At 34.2% G+C, this 15,330-nt stretch overlaps 1 protein-coding gene across 1 annotated transcript; it reads right to left on the reverse strand.

Moving 5' to 3' along the window:
* Positions 1-1,140: 1,140 nt before the first annotated feature.
* Positions 1,141-10,219, reverse strand: LOC132284225 (uncharacterized). The gene is made up of 3 exons (XM_059786307.1): positions 9,891-10,219; positions 5,611-5,769; positions 1,141-1,701 (listed from the first exon to the last, which is right to left on the reverse strand). Exons 1-3 carry the CDS (start codon positions 10,152-10,154, stop codon positions 1,345-1,347), a joined length of 780 nt encoding a protein of 259 aa, XP_059642290.1. The 5' UTR covers positions 10,155-10,219; the 3' UTR covers positions 1,141-1,344.
* Positions 10,220-15,330: the final 5,111 nt, after the last annotated feature.

The following is a 15,330-nucleotide window of genomic DNA, read 5'->3' on the forward strand; positions in this document are numbered from 1 at the left end:
ATAAGTTATGGTTGAGATCATCATGATATTATTAATATCATTAATATCATTTTGACACTTATCCCTTATTTAAATAAAATTAGTCAGATGTGTTTGACTATCGGACTCTCTATCATTGACTAAACGATGAAGCAACACATTTTTTTTTACTTGGCTCTTACCTGATCATCTCCAATGGCTTCTCAAATGGTCTCTCAAACTCAAAATATAGCACATGAATAAAAAGATCTCTCATATTTTGAGATTGTCAAAAGTATTTTCAAATATAGTAGCTCTCAAATGACCTCTCAAACTCAAAATATAACAAGTGGGTGAAAATAAGGCACTCCAATGGGCTCTCAAAAGACTCATATTTTGAGAATGACAAAATTTGCTAAAATGAAAATAAGGCATTCCAATGGGCTCTCAAAACATGGAGTGATTATTGTGTTAAAATATAGCATTTTGGATAAAATGCATCATTGGAGCACAATTGTAAAAATATAACATTTTAACACTGTAACTCCTCTCAAAATATAAATTTGGTATGAAAATATAGCATTTTGCAATGGAGAAGAGATGGGATCAGATGATCTTAACAGCTTGTATGGCTCTCGTAACTGCTGGAAATCATTCATTTCAGTTACCTAAGTAGTGTTCTATCTTTCAACCACCTTTGAATCTGGTTGTTCCCTTTGCTCTTTTGTCACTTCTTGATCAATTTTTCTAAATGCCACTACTGCTTAGGTTGTCTTTGTTCACTTCATAAGCTCTATGGAAATAATTATAACATAACAATCAAGTTATAGATCAAAACTTAAATTACTTTGCTCTGTATCAGATAATCAAAAAGCGAAATTTATCAAAAGACATCAAGAAGAATAACTTCACCTACCATGATCTCTTTAATATATCTAAGAATACAAACAATTAGAAGGGCCTGTTGTGAAGCTATTTCATGAAACACGACTTGTATGGTGCATTTCAAAGAAATCAAGAAAGTGGTTTTCCTGTGGGTACTAAAGAAGAATCAGATTGCTTCTGGTTCCAGTATATCACACCCACAAAGAACTTAAGCTAACTTTTACATTGCTGTTATGTTCAGATTTTCAATTAAAAAATTGTTAAAAATGATTTAAGATGATGGTGCAATTCAAAACATTAGAAGGATTCACATGTCATTAATTACAAACAACATGTTTACACCATACATACACAGAAAATAGAAAGTTAAAAATGCTATGGTAGCTTCTTTGATTACAGGTACATGGTAGCTTCTTTCCAAGAGAGCTAAAATCTTGTTATATGACAAACAAACATCAAAAGCAACAAGTACTCACAGGTTCAAGTTCAACTATTATATTCTCACTGGCTGGATACAGGAACATTTTCTTCACCTGGTGTTGGGTCAACTGTGGGCGACTTCTTTGTAAGGGACCTGGGTATGTCAACATCATCTTGCACACAACGTTGCTGAGGGTGTGATAAGAGCACACACATGTGACGGAAAAGGACGCGTGTTAGCCCCTGTCCACTCTCAAATATGTAGCCCTCATACTCGCTTACATGTTCAAGAGCATCCACGAGTGCATCATACACTTTTTGGGGACAATTGTCAGGTCCAGGCTTGTCATGGAGGTAAACTACATCCAAAGTGAAGAGTTTCTGGTTTGCAGGCCATTGGTATTGTGGTTTTACAGATGATCTGCAGTAGATCAGGATCTGGATATGACAGAAAAGTACACTCTGTGTAAGACTTCATAGACAGAACATGCAACCAAGGAAATTTCAGGGTTTAAAATCATTCTATATTTTTTTTCCTTTTCTTTTCTGGTGGGTAAGTAAGCAACACACACACACACACACACCCATTTTGCCTCACTTGGGGTTTGAACCCTCGACCTCCACTTTATGGGGGTGGACGTCATCCACCAAGGCCAAGGACCCGATTTCATTCCATTATTTCTGAAGAAAATGGATATAGATTATTGTCAAGAATTAAGTCCTTCTGAGAAGTAAATGGGTAGCCGGTAGCAACTGCTTAATGATGAAATCTTAAATAAATGATAAAAACCAACTAGAAACGATTAATGAAAAATGAGCAGAAGAATTCTAAGAGTTCAAACTAAATGATTCTACCATCTAGTATAACTGCAAGAAAAGGTTGGACATTGATCCAGCTACTGATGAGTTAAGGAAGACTCAGAAGTTTCTTCTTCAGAGCTACCAGAATTTCTCCAAAGCTGAGGAACAATTTTACCATAAAAAGCTAGAGTGACTTGGTTGAAGGATGCGGATCAAAACACCAGGTACTTCATGAAGACTTTTAACAGTAAATGTAACAGGAAGAGGATTACCACGATGACATTACCTAATGGGGAGATCTCTGACTCCATCCTGCAATTGAAGCTGAAGCTATCAACCACTTCAGTAGCATTCTTGCAGCCATCCTAATCATTACCCTGGTATGGATTCTCTCACTTCTGTGATCAATAAGTCCATTCCTAGCTCTTGTTTTGAATCCATGATGGCTATCCCATCCATGGATGAAATTAGAGATTGTTTTTTCTCTTTGAAAAACTCCAAATCCCCAGGGCCTGATGGTTATAGTGCATATTTCTTCAAGAAGACTTGGCATATTGTGGGAGAGGACACTACTAGTGCTGTGAGGGAATTTTTTTATTAATGGGCAGCTTCTTGAGGAAGTCAATTCCACTTACCTATCCCTGGTTCCTAAAGTCCCTAACCCTACTTCTTTTAATGACTTTAGACCTATCTCATGTTGCAACACCATCTACAAAGTCATATCTAAGTTGCTTGCCAACAAGATCCAGTCTCTCCTCCCCTCCCTTATTGACAAATATCAGACTGCATTCAGTAAAAATAGGAGGATTGGAGATAACTTGTTCATAGTCCAAGAATTAATGAAGGGATGCAGTTAGTGACAGATTGCAATGGACCATCTCTCCTAATGGTTCATTCAATCTCAGAAGCACTTATTATAGCCTCCTTCCTCCAGCTCCTTTTTTCTGGATGGCCTAGTGTCTAGGCATGCTTTCATTACTTGGTTAGCTTTGAACCACAGATTGAAGACCAGAGATAGGTACAGCTCTTCCACAGCAACAATAATAGAATATGTTCATTATGCTCTGTGAATGACGAAGACCATAATCATCTTTTTTTCAACTGCCCTTTCTCCTGGGGGTGGCCACGAATCGGATCGGATTAGGTATCAATCCTAATCCAATCCGCTCGCAACGAATTGGGAGATTTTGAATCCGCCACCAATCCGTTAGCCCACGGATTGGATCGGATCCAATCCACGGACTGGATTTTCCAAAATAGTCTATTTTCACCCAAAAAAAAAAAACTAATTGTATAATACTTACCAAAAAAAATAAAACAAAAAAAGTAAGGTATTATATACTGGTTAGGAAAAAGTAAAGATATTACTATAATATTAATATTATATATATATATATATATATATATATATATATATATATATATTTTACAGACGGATCGGATTCACGGATCGGATCGGATTTTTGAAAGCCTAATCCGTGATCCGATCCGTGAACTACGGATTCAATTTTTTTGAATCCGCCACCGATCCGTGGGTCTGGTAATCCGATTCAATCCGTACGGATCGGATCGGATTGGATTCGCGGATTTTTTGCCCACCCCTACTTTCTCCAACATCATTTGGCAGTACTTCCAACACAAGTGTGGTATCTATCGTGGTGAGCAGAATTTGGTTTCTATTGCCAATAGGATAGCATCTTTGTGGAATCCTAGTTCTAATTCCAGCAAAAGTATTGCCGACAAGCTATGTTTTGCTGGAATAATATACTATTTGTGGAATGAAAGGAATAATCGTACCTTTTCTAGGAAGCGCACCTCAGTTGCTGGGATATGTAAGCTCATTGAAGATTGTATTAGAGGCAAGCTAGCTTCTTCACATTTTAGGGATGGTCTTTCCTCTGGATCGGTTGCAGCGGACTGGGGACTCCCTAGTTCAGTTCTTGATGGGCATCACCCTTAGTGTTTTGCCTGTTTGTTGTTAGTTTTCCTTCTCATTCTTCTATTTTGCAGTTGTGGTATGCTTTAGTGTTTCAACTGCTTTTTAGAGGCAAGCTAGGTTCTTCGCATTTTAGGGATGGTCCTTCCTCTAGATCGGTTGCAGCGGACTGGGGACTCCCTAGTTCAGTTCTTGATGGGCATCACCCTTTGTGTTTTGCCTGTTTGTTGTTAGTTTTCCTTCTCATTCTTCTATTTTGCAGTTGTGGTATGCTTTAGTGTTTCAACTGCTTTTTAGTTGTTAGATGGGTTGGTTTTGGTTTGCTTTGGCCTTGGTTGGGCTTCGCAACCCCCCACCCCACCCCCCCTTCTTTTTGTACAGTTGGGTTTAATACATTGAATTACCAGGGGGAAGAAAAAAAAAATTGCAACAGAAACAGTTTTCTCTAAGGTGGGTAACATCATTGTCCAGTAATGAAAATGACAGAAACACTCAATGTGTAACATGGCTCTGCAACAAGAAAATCAAAACAGGTGCATGTGGTTCAGTTCAACTCAACGAAACCTCAATGTAAACAAAGACTCATATTCTTAGGGTTTTTTTTTTTTTTTCAATCAGCTCTTGCACTTTTGGTACCTTCAGAAATATAGTGGGAAATATTAATATAGATGGGGATATTGCCGAACATTCATCTACAAACCTCAAAGCAAAACTCTTTATGAACTCAAAAACTATACACACACACACAAAATAAATAAATAAAAATGAGAAACCAATAAAACAGATACCATAACAGCAACAATGAATCAAAGAGGGGGGGAAAAAAAACAGCAACAGCAATCCTTCCCTTTCAAATTCCATTTCCCTTCATTCTCTTCTCACAGCCAATAAATGGCAAGGGCAAGCCAATAAATGCCCGAGCATATATTGTTTTCCCCATGAACTCATGTATAGTATCCTGCATGGTCACCTCACATCCTCACAGCCATCACTACCCTCCCACATCCAGTTAAAAAACAAAAATTCAACTCAAATCAAATTAACAAAGCCTTTCCAAACTACTTATGATCGGCTACATGAACCCTATTTTCTTATTCTGCTCTAAGGGCATGGCCTCGATGAATCCACATGTTATCATATCTTTCCTTATTAATTCTACCCATGTTAATTTTGGCCCATGCAAAGTGCCATATGTCTTTTCCCAAAAGGAAAATAAAAATAAAATAATATCAATTGGAGAGAAGATGTTCAGAAGTTTTATTGCTTAAATTCTTAATATAGTGCTAATATAGTGCAGCATCCGACACAGCTACCTAGTGTGGGAATACGAGTTCAAGATTTAAAGCAGTGATTTTGTATAAAAATACTAAAGATTTGTCATGCCTTCTTCTTGTTTTCATCATAGTTAGCAGCTCCAGCTCCCTATCAAGGCCCCAATCATTATCATCACTAAGGGGTTGGGGGCAATAGACTATCCCTAATTTTTAATTTTACATTCTTCAGTGCCAAAATCTTCTGTACAATTTGTGTAGAATAAATAAATGGAATTTTTAGTAACAGTAATAAAAGCATGAGGTGATATAGGAAAAGGGACCCCAAGCATTACTCACCACCCTGAAAATCCTATTTTGGGCTCGGGATTTTCTTGCTTCATGAGCTGCTACTCGGAATAGCTGGGTGAGATCTGCCTGACCAGACGATGAATCAGCAGCAAGACCCCGAAGTGCAGCAACTGCAGAATCAACTTCACTGCTGAACTCTTTTCGGAGCTTCAAAATAATGATGAAGAAAAAACCTCTCAGCTAATATGAGCAAAAAAAACAAAAACAAAAAATATGCATAGATTACGAAAAATTCATTGTGAAGTTAGTGGTTGACTGACTCTTCTAGAGCATTATTACATGCATTAAAAGCACAGTACCATAAGTTTAAATGTAGTTTGGGAATGCATTCTCATAGAGCACAATTTGAACCAAAATAATAACTATAAATTAATAAGAGTTAAAAACATAAAATATTCTCAATGGTAATATCCTTACAGTAGTCAATAGTTGTGACTAATTGTGCTACCCCTCCTTTAAGACCAAAGAGTTATTGAAATTTGACATTTTGCAAAATATGATTCTTAGACAACATGATCTGAAATTCCTGAAGTTATTTAAACTATTTGTAGGGAAGTCTTATAGATAATAAAAATTTTAACATCACTATTTGGATCTTTTAGGAATAAAATTGGTTAAGGATCAAAACAACTCTGCAACTGCATTAGGAGGAAATCTTCAACTTTTAAACATTGTGTACGTACGCAAGTACTTTATTAGGAAGAATGGAAATCATTCAGGTATTAGGTGAACTATCATGCACATAAGAGATTGTTTTATTCATTTAGTTATTTACATTTATTTTATCAAAATATGATCAGCTGAGGCAAAAGAATAGTTCAATAGCCACTGTCACAACAAACAAGATAGAAAACAAGCAAGCATAGAAGAGAAGCCTAATGGAGGCCAACTGGAAGTTAATTTATGAAATCAACAGAAGATGAATTCTAACTACGATTGGTCAATAGAAAAGAATATTATTAGCTCTAAGATTGGCAAAAATTGGAATCTTCTTCTAAATGAAGCTTAATTTTAAAGTCAATGCACCCAAATTCCACATTAGAGTTGTGGTAGACTTTGACCTTCATATAATATAAAGTTCAAAATTAAAGCCTCACTTCCTCAATATCAGAAGGAAGAGCCGCTTCAAATGAACTTCAAGAAACTAGAAGAGCTGATAGGCACATGGCATCAAACATGCTGCCAACTTGAAGGGATTTGCTAGGTCGACAAAGGATCAAGATTGTACCCACCGTTTATTTTGTAATAGGATCAACTTTCGATCCTTATTATGTAAAAAATGACTTGATCCATGCTTTCTAATATTAGGTTCAAGGGAAGCCGACGACATGACAGTCTATTTCCAACCCATGTTTTCAGATCATAGTTTATCAAAATAGTATCTTACTGAAATACAAAGTCAAATCAATATTACACACATAATGGTTCCCCCTCCCAAGGCCACGCATTGTATGGTTTTATTAAGGCATAAGTGCTCCAAAAACTTAAATTATGCAACTTGCATAAGCTTGCACAAGTTTGAATTATGAGAAAATACAAAGAATTGACTAACAAGTCAATCTATCTCTCTGTTTTCTTCTTTTTTTTCGCTCTTTCATTCCCTTTTATTTTAGCTAGGCCACAGATCAATCATCACCAAGATCTAGTTTAAACCTTGAAGCTATAGAACTGATTGCGAACTTGTCCAATTATACGCATCAGATTCATGAAATTTCAGACAAAGGTTTTAGCCATTAAATTCATGTATATGTATTATACGACTATATAAAGTCATTGAACGATTAGATGCCTTACCATTCCAGCTATTGAATGATGTATATACTGATTACTAAAAATATATATACAAAGACCAGTGAGCCTTTCTTTCTTATCAAAAAATACCAGTGAGCCTTTCTTTCCTCAATTCTAGACATGTACCTAGCAGTCATGTTCCTGTAAAATTTCAGTTAATAAATCACTGAATTATACCCCAAACTCTTTGGCAAAGTTTTTTTTTTCCTTTTATTTGTTTGCATCAGAAAACTCTCATTTATTGATCAGTAAGCATCTGAAACCTAAATCAACCTGAGCACATCCAAGGTGTAAGAACGCCTGCTCCATTGAACAACATCAAGATGGAACAGCATTTAATTTAATAATAGCATCTGTTCTAACCACCTGCATTCCTTTTTCTTTAAAGGAAAAGCAGCTGTAGATTTGACACCACATATATAGCTTTTCAGATTATATATCTAATAAGAATTCAATCTTAAAATAAGTTTTTCCAGATGAAATTTATAATTTGCAACAACATATTATTTAATCAAAGCTAGAATATTGTAGGTCTGCAGTAGGGTTCTCACAATGAAGATACTAAATGCAGGATAAGTGGAGAACATAGTGAGATCAGACTAGGGTGAAATCGAGGTAGGCTTGAAATAAAGCCAATGGAGATGACAGTAATAAATGTAAAGCGAAACCAGGGAGAGAATCCTAAGGAGGCCACTACCTTTTCCTTGTGATTATCCCTATTTTTAGGAGTCCACATCTATTGGACGGTTGGTGATAGTTGGCAGGCATGTTGGGAAAACTTAACTAACTGAAGGAGAAATAGCCAAGAGGATATGCCAATAAAGCTAATGAAAGCACAAATAGCCGAGGTCGAGCATAAGCTGAGCACAACATGTGTCAAAGAAATAGTTTGGAGGAGCAGTGACATCTCTCTCTTTCTCTACCTCTCATATCAGCCAAGATGTAACTGCGGTTGGGAACACACCTCTACGAACCCTTAGTTAGAGCCACGAAACACCTATAATTCCTGTAGGGTCTATGATGCGATCCAAGAACCACATGATGATTACAGACGATTGTGATGCAACACCAACGCCACACCATGACTGTGCACTGAGCTCAAGGTATTATCTAGCCCTATTACTAACCAGGTGGGCGTAAGATATGTCAATGTATATGCATTTGGATGCAACTTGTGTATGGCCAAGGTAATATAGAGCAAGGTGTCAAGGTGAGATGATGAGAGCAGTGAAAAAGACGACCACCTTAGTGACAGTGATAAACTTGACTGAGGTAAAGAAGTATCTTATTTTTCCCTCAGGGTGAGGTCCATTGACCTCTCAACCCTCAAGGGACGACATGGCACACCTCCTTATGTACATAGAACAGGTGCCTCACTCTTATTGGATCACGTGCATAACGGATATGTATCCACGACTCCACATGGAGGCCATTGGGAGGAGATCATTGACATGGATAGAGTGGTTCCATGTACTGTCATCCAATATGCATATCAACTTGGTTATAGTGATATCTTCAAAACCAAAAAACATAGCACCACATCATGACACTAAATAATGACAGTACAATAACTGTAAATAAATCATTACCTTTGGTTCATGAGTTGATAAGGAGTCGGATTTTACTCACCAAAAAATAATAATAAGTCATCAAAATTCAGTGAGACCAGAAATGAAAAGACGAGGGATCATATGATACATAATTACACATTTACACATACAAATTCTCTATCAATGAAATCTCTATGGACAATACTTTAGTGTAACGTAAAAGCTTGTCCATCAAGCATGAAAATGCAGTTCAAGTTTGAGGTAACCCTTGTGGAAAAATAATGCCAAGGATCACCCTCCCCCAATGCCCGACACTAATGGAACCAACACAGTGTGTGTATAAATGAGATTTTTACTATTCTTCAAAAATTCTAAAAAAACTCTCCAATTATAGCACGTGTGAGTTTCGAAGCTAGTGATGAAACAGATCAGCAATCTACTGTGGATGATTAGCAAGTGAACTAAATCACGTTTCATAATACTCTGCCCTTCTCTGTTCTCCAAGGTGGATAAATGTACGTATATGTATGCATATGTATATTACATATCAGTTGAATTTTTCTGCCTTTTGCCTTCAACATGTTATGACAATTAGAGATGTCCATACAATTAGAACCAGGCACCATGAACTCAATTCCAAAACAATTAGTTAAAATTTCAGATATATTGAAACGCCCATAAGAAATTCTAACAAAATTTTCATGATAACTATCTCAAATTGCGTCCAACCACTCAGCAACAACTCAATCTATCCAAGAAAAATTATTTCAACAACCCATAAAAATCTTCATTCTATTTTTAACCCCACAAACAAAATTTCAAAAACGTACAGACCCAGTTAACTTTTTGGCAATTCCATAGGTACCCAATAAAATTCAAGCCCAAACCATCAGATGAAAATGAAGATGGAACAAAAATAAGGGTTACCCAGTAAGCCGATTTGCCAAGAGCAGCGAATGCAAAACGGTGATCGGGGTTGATGGCGAGCTTAGCATTGATGAAGAGGAGGATTGCCTGCTTGATGGAGTCCAATCTGGTGAAGGGTCGGCCAGCTGGGCCTGAAACTTTCATTTCAACGAGTGATTCAGCGTCCACATCGATACAGAGCATTATGTCTTCGTTGAAGAATCGAGATGCTTGCAGTGCGTAGCGACCTGGCGGTGCAGACCCCTTTCCCTCCATTCGCTCCATGTGACTCCCTCCCTCCCTCTCTCTGTCTCACAGTCGACAGAGCTCCCTTGTGACAGTTTTTTTTTTTTTTTTTTTCGTTCTTGTTTTTTTAAGTTTCTAAAGCATTTCAAAACTTTCTTGTTTGAAAAAAGGTATTAGTATATTGTTAAAAAACTAATAATAATAAATGTATTATTACTACGTAGTATAAAAGGGAAGTAGTTAAATTCTATTAAGGGGAATATACTGGAAGAAGAAAATGTTTTTCAATATTTTTTTTTTTTTCCAACTCCATTTCAGAAGAAAAGAAAAAATAATAATAAAATAAAATTGGAAGGCGAAAAAAACAAAAAAAAGACTTGGCTCCTTTGGTTAAATAGAAATTAAAAAAAAATAGAAAATGAAAGAAAAGTGAAGTGAACTAAAAGAAAAATTATTTTTTACGAAATATTTGGTTAACATGAAAATTTATTAAGGAAAATTATATGAAAATATTAGTTTGTTAGTTTGGATAGCATGAAAATGAAAAGAAAGTGATTATGCATACCAAAATTATCCTTATGATTTCAAATTCTAAAAAAATAAATAAATTTGTGTTTGATGAGGTTTATTTTATTCAAAGTTTTAATAAAATGATGAATTATTAAATTTTAAAAATATAATTATTTATATTGTTAAAATTAAAACAATACTTCAATACATCTTAGGTAGAGCCACAGAAACAGAATTATCTATTCATTTAAAATAAATAAGGAAGCTTAAAAATAAAAATAAAAAATTTGGACTCATGGACTTTCAACCAGAGAACACAAAAAGAGAAAAATATATATATTATTCTCTGTCTATATATAATAGAGGTGTATAATATATATGATACAGTGTATATCTTTGGAACCCAAAAAAAAAAAAAATTCGTCCAAATAATATTGCAAGAGAACATGTGTTAGTGAGAAGTTGTCTTCTAGAAGTCCACTAAAATATAAATTATTAAAAAACTTGCCTATAGTTGAAAAGAAACTCAGTTAGAAAATAAAAAAATTAATTGTTTTACATAATTCAGTTGTTGAATAAAATAGGAACTTCAAATAAAAAGAACCAGTTTTCACGAGAAAATATTATTTCCCCATGTTTTGTGTGAGAAAAGTTTTGGGAGAAAGTAGCCTAATATGGAAAACTAAATTTTCTATTTCCATTTATCCAAACTCTAAAAAAATTTTAAAAATTTTCTCTTCCTTTCTTTTCTAGTTGATTCCATCTAACTAAACAAAGCATCGCAGAATTTCATTATAATGACAGTTCCATTGGCTTTATCAACTAAAATAAGACTTCGTTTGCATAAGTAACATGGAGTATGAGAGAAGAAAAAAATAATATTAACTTCGGTTATGAGATAGTAGAACATAAATGATACTTTCTCTATATATATATATATATATATTAATACATTAAAAATTCCCTCAAGGGTAATAGCACAAAAGATTGACACATTTTTGCTATTTCAAGTTATTGTTCATCAAATAACACAAATACAATAAATCAACTCGTCATTACACAATGAAATAAAATAATAAATCCATTACCGAATAACTTTGAATAATAACATTAATAATACTTTGCAATTCCTTCTATAAAATGAATACAACAATATAAACAACATGTATAAAAATAATGGTAATAAAATAAGTAAGAAAGTGCTAGTTGTTGAGGCATCCGTAAGCATATTGACCTAAAGTCCTCCCTTTTGTGCGGGTATTGATGAAATTAGTCAACTCCGAGATACAATCCAATCAACTCGGACATCTCCTCCATGTGAACGACTATAGAAAGACTAGATTCAAATCTATATATGTCCAGTTACTTATAAACTCAATATGTAAAAAAATATTCTCAAAGAATTAAAGATAGATGTTTGATATTTTACTAACGGGCTGACAACCTTATAGAACAAAGTACTGTTGAAAACGGGGGCATTAAAAATATAAACTTTGAATGAGATTTGGAATAGACTCCGCTAATAATTTTGTACGAATCTCTAGACGAGCGCATTTCTCTCCGTAAGGAGATGAACTTGGTATATTTACTTTCTCAAATCCGTTTCCAGGTGAATAAGAAATTAGCTCCAAAGTGTGGTGTTTTGATAAGCTTAAATGGGTATGCAAAATGTGGGAAGTGTTTATCCCATATGAAAAAAAAAATGTTGAAACAAATTGAAATTTAAATAAGCTGAGTTTAGGATTTGGGTTTGGGCCTAATTGTAAAGTCCAGATTATTCTTTTTTGGAGTTTTTGATTGGGCCTAATTTTAGGCTGGGCTTATTTAAATGGGTTTCACAAATGAGTGGGTTTTTTGGGTGGTTGGTTTTTTGAAATAAAAAAAAAAAATTACTTTTTAGTTTTTCTAAAAGGTTACACCTTTTAAATTAAAAAACCATATTTTAGTTTTTCTAAAGGGTTACACCTTTTAAATTAAAAAACCACTTTTTAGTTTTTTCCAAAGGGTTACACCTTTTTTCCGAACCATCATAACCCATGGTTGCACCCACTCGAAAAGGCACATTGCAATCTATTGGAATGGATTTGTCTAGTGGTGAACAGACACCATGTGAACCATTACAATAGTTGTATCCAATAATGAAGAGATACACCTAATCCGAAAAGGCATTTCTGTTTCTATAAATACCCCCTTTTGGATCATTTGCAAGTTGTTCATTTTCATTTTCTTCTATCTCCCTCTCTAGACTTTAACCCAACCCAAGTGGGTTCAAACCATAGGTTAAGTGGTCCGAACCACTTAGACCCTAATCCAATTTCATCGAGCCATATTAAGATTGGTCCGAACCATTTGATTCGAATTGCACCCAATTCAGCATTTATATAGCATAGATGCATTTTTGAGTCAGAGAGAGTATTACACGGAGAAGGTTCGCCGTATCCACGAGTTTGTAGTGCTGCTATTGGTGGATGTAGACCGTTGTATCCTGGGAGATAGACGCCACTAAGTCCGTTAGCACCATAGCGGGGCGAATCTGTCTTAAGGACATAATATCCAATACTAGCCTCGGTCCAGGTTCTTTATTTATAATTATTATTTCATTAATTTATTTTGCATATTTAATTAAATATAGAGTTACATATTTAATTAATAATTTTTTAGCATATTGTTAATTATCTCATGACATATTAGTATAAGGTTTGTTATATCTTAAATGTCACATGAAGCATATATTTTACCATTAAGTACAACGCTACAAAATTACCATACACATAAGAGATATATATAGAGAGTAAATAATGTCGGAGGTAATGTAATAATAGATATAATGATTGAAATAGTATACCCCATAAATTTTGTTTAAATCATATAATAATAATCATCGTTATAAATATAATAAATAATTATATTAAATACTATTTATATTTTTATTAAAATATCCATTACAGTTACGGAGTATTACGTACTTATTAGAATATATGAAACTCAATTCAATATAATACATTCATTTCATATATTCTAGCACCAGTGATGCTCTCTAATGGCCACTCAAGATGTAAGAGACGAATTTGTAGACAAAATTAATAAAATTGCCTTAGGAATAAGACGGATTTTATTTTATTTTATTATTTGTGTGTGTGTGTGTTTAATTTTGAAATTTTCATTAGAAGAATTATCATTTCACTCCCAAACCTCTCACCTTTGGAAAAACAGTAAAAACACTTTTAACCAAACTTTTTTAAATAATGCTATCCCTCCATTTATTCTCTCCACATCTTTAGTTTTCATTTCTTTTCCTTCAACATTTTTTTTAACCAAACTTGAATAATGCTATCCCTCCATTTATTTTTTATATTATTCCCTTCCAATTCTCTCAATCCAAATGGAACTCAACTATTTGTTCTCCATTAGGTTTATTGTTATGCTTGTGCATAAATATTGAATTTTCTTGTTAAGCTTAAACTCAACTTATTCATACATCTTAAACGCAAATTCAATTTTCTTTCTCGTTTTTAGGTCACGATAAATCTGATATTTGAATTTGACAAAAATTAATTGAAGCTCAAGAGAGTGACATGTTCACAAGTTTTAATGAGTGCCTTTACAAACACATTTTGAACCATATTGAGCTAATAAATCAACCATTCACCCTTCAAAACATCTCTAGTTGGGTAACTCAAACGGGCCAGATTGGTTGAATGGTTAATCTGAGCCCACTCCAAAACATTTTTCTAATCTCAGGCTAATCAATTTAGAAGCAATTTAGGTTAAGTTGGTCATTCACTCCATTGTCTATCTTCAGGGAAATATGGAAAAATTTGACTATTTAATGGGTCAACCCGAGTTCAAAGCAGACGACGCAAAACTCTCAACCCAAATTATTTAATGGAAAACTCTCAATCAAACTTGAGATCCAAACTTCACTTTCAACCTATCAAGTCCAAACCTAACTTTTCTTAATTATTTCTGGTAACATTTTTACTTCAACGCAATTACAATTCAGAATTAGTTGAGTCTTGGACTCAATTTGAATTGGTCCACTCAAGTCGGATCTTTTACCGACTACAATTCTCATTGGCTTAATAGCATCCCAAATGCACACTCTACACTTGGCTCAACACTTAAAAAAAAAAAAGAAAAAATGTAGAGCCAAGTCAACCATTGTGCTAACGTGACTTTACACTTATTTTGGAGATTCTAAATTGTTGTTATGCACAATTTTTAGCATTTTATACTTTATTATTATATTATTTTTAAAATTTTATTTATTAAATTATAAATATTTTCTTTTTCAATTGTTTGTTTGTTTGTTTTTTACAACTATTGTCAACAACTATATTGATAATAATCATAATTTTTTACTTCGATTGTATGTTCGTTCAACTGCACATTAAATACACACAAAGAGGTGTATCTCATTTCATTCTTAAATGGCAATAAAAAATTTAAGTATATATACTCATAATAGTCTTTATATGATTTTTAATGAGATCATAATTGGACAGATCCTCAGAAATGATTTAAATAGAATGATTGGAAAACAAACGAGGGCAAACTAGAAATTAATTTGATAAAACAGAGTAACAAATACCAATGGGATGAGTGTGTACTATGCGTTATTTATCATGAAAAATAAATAACAAAAATAAAAGTAATTTGAATAAGAGCACCAGGTGGCATAGCAGCAGGGGCATTTTTGGCAATA

Source organism: Cornus florida, unplaced genomic scaffold, assembly GCF_030987335.1.
Source record: "Cornus florida cultivar Cherokee Brave unplaced genomic scaffold, ASM3098733v1 CherokeeBrave_3.0.0_Hap2_Chr11, whole genome shotgun sequence".
NCBI lineage: Eukaryota > Viridiplantae > Streptophyta > Magnoliopsida > Cornales > Cornaceae > Cornus > Cornus florida.

Bases quoted from the DNA above. Each gene is read 5' to 3' on its own strand.
- LOC132284225 (XM_059786307.1), bottom strand. From the start codon at position 10,154: ATGGAGCGAATGGAGGGAAAGGGGTCTGCACCGCCAGGTCGCTACGCA. The intron at 5,770-9,890 runs GTAACCCTTATT...ATTATTTTGAAG, and splicing joins TTGGCAAATCGGCTTACTGG to CTCCGAAAAGAGTTCAGCAG. The intron at 1,702-5,610 runs GTGAGTAATGCT...TGTCATATCCAG, and splicing joins AAAATAGGATTTTCAGGGTG to ATCCTGATCTACTGCAGATC.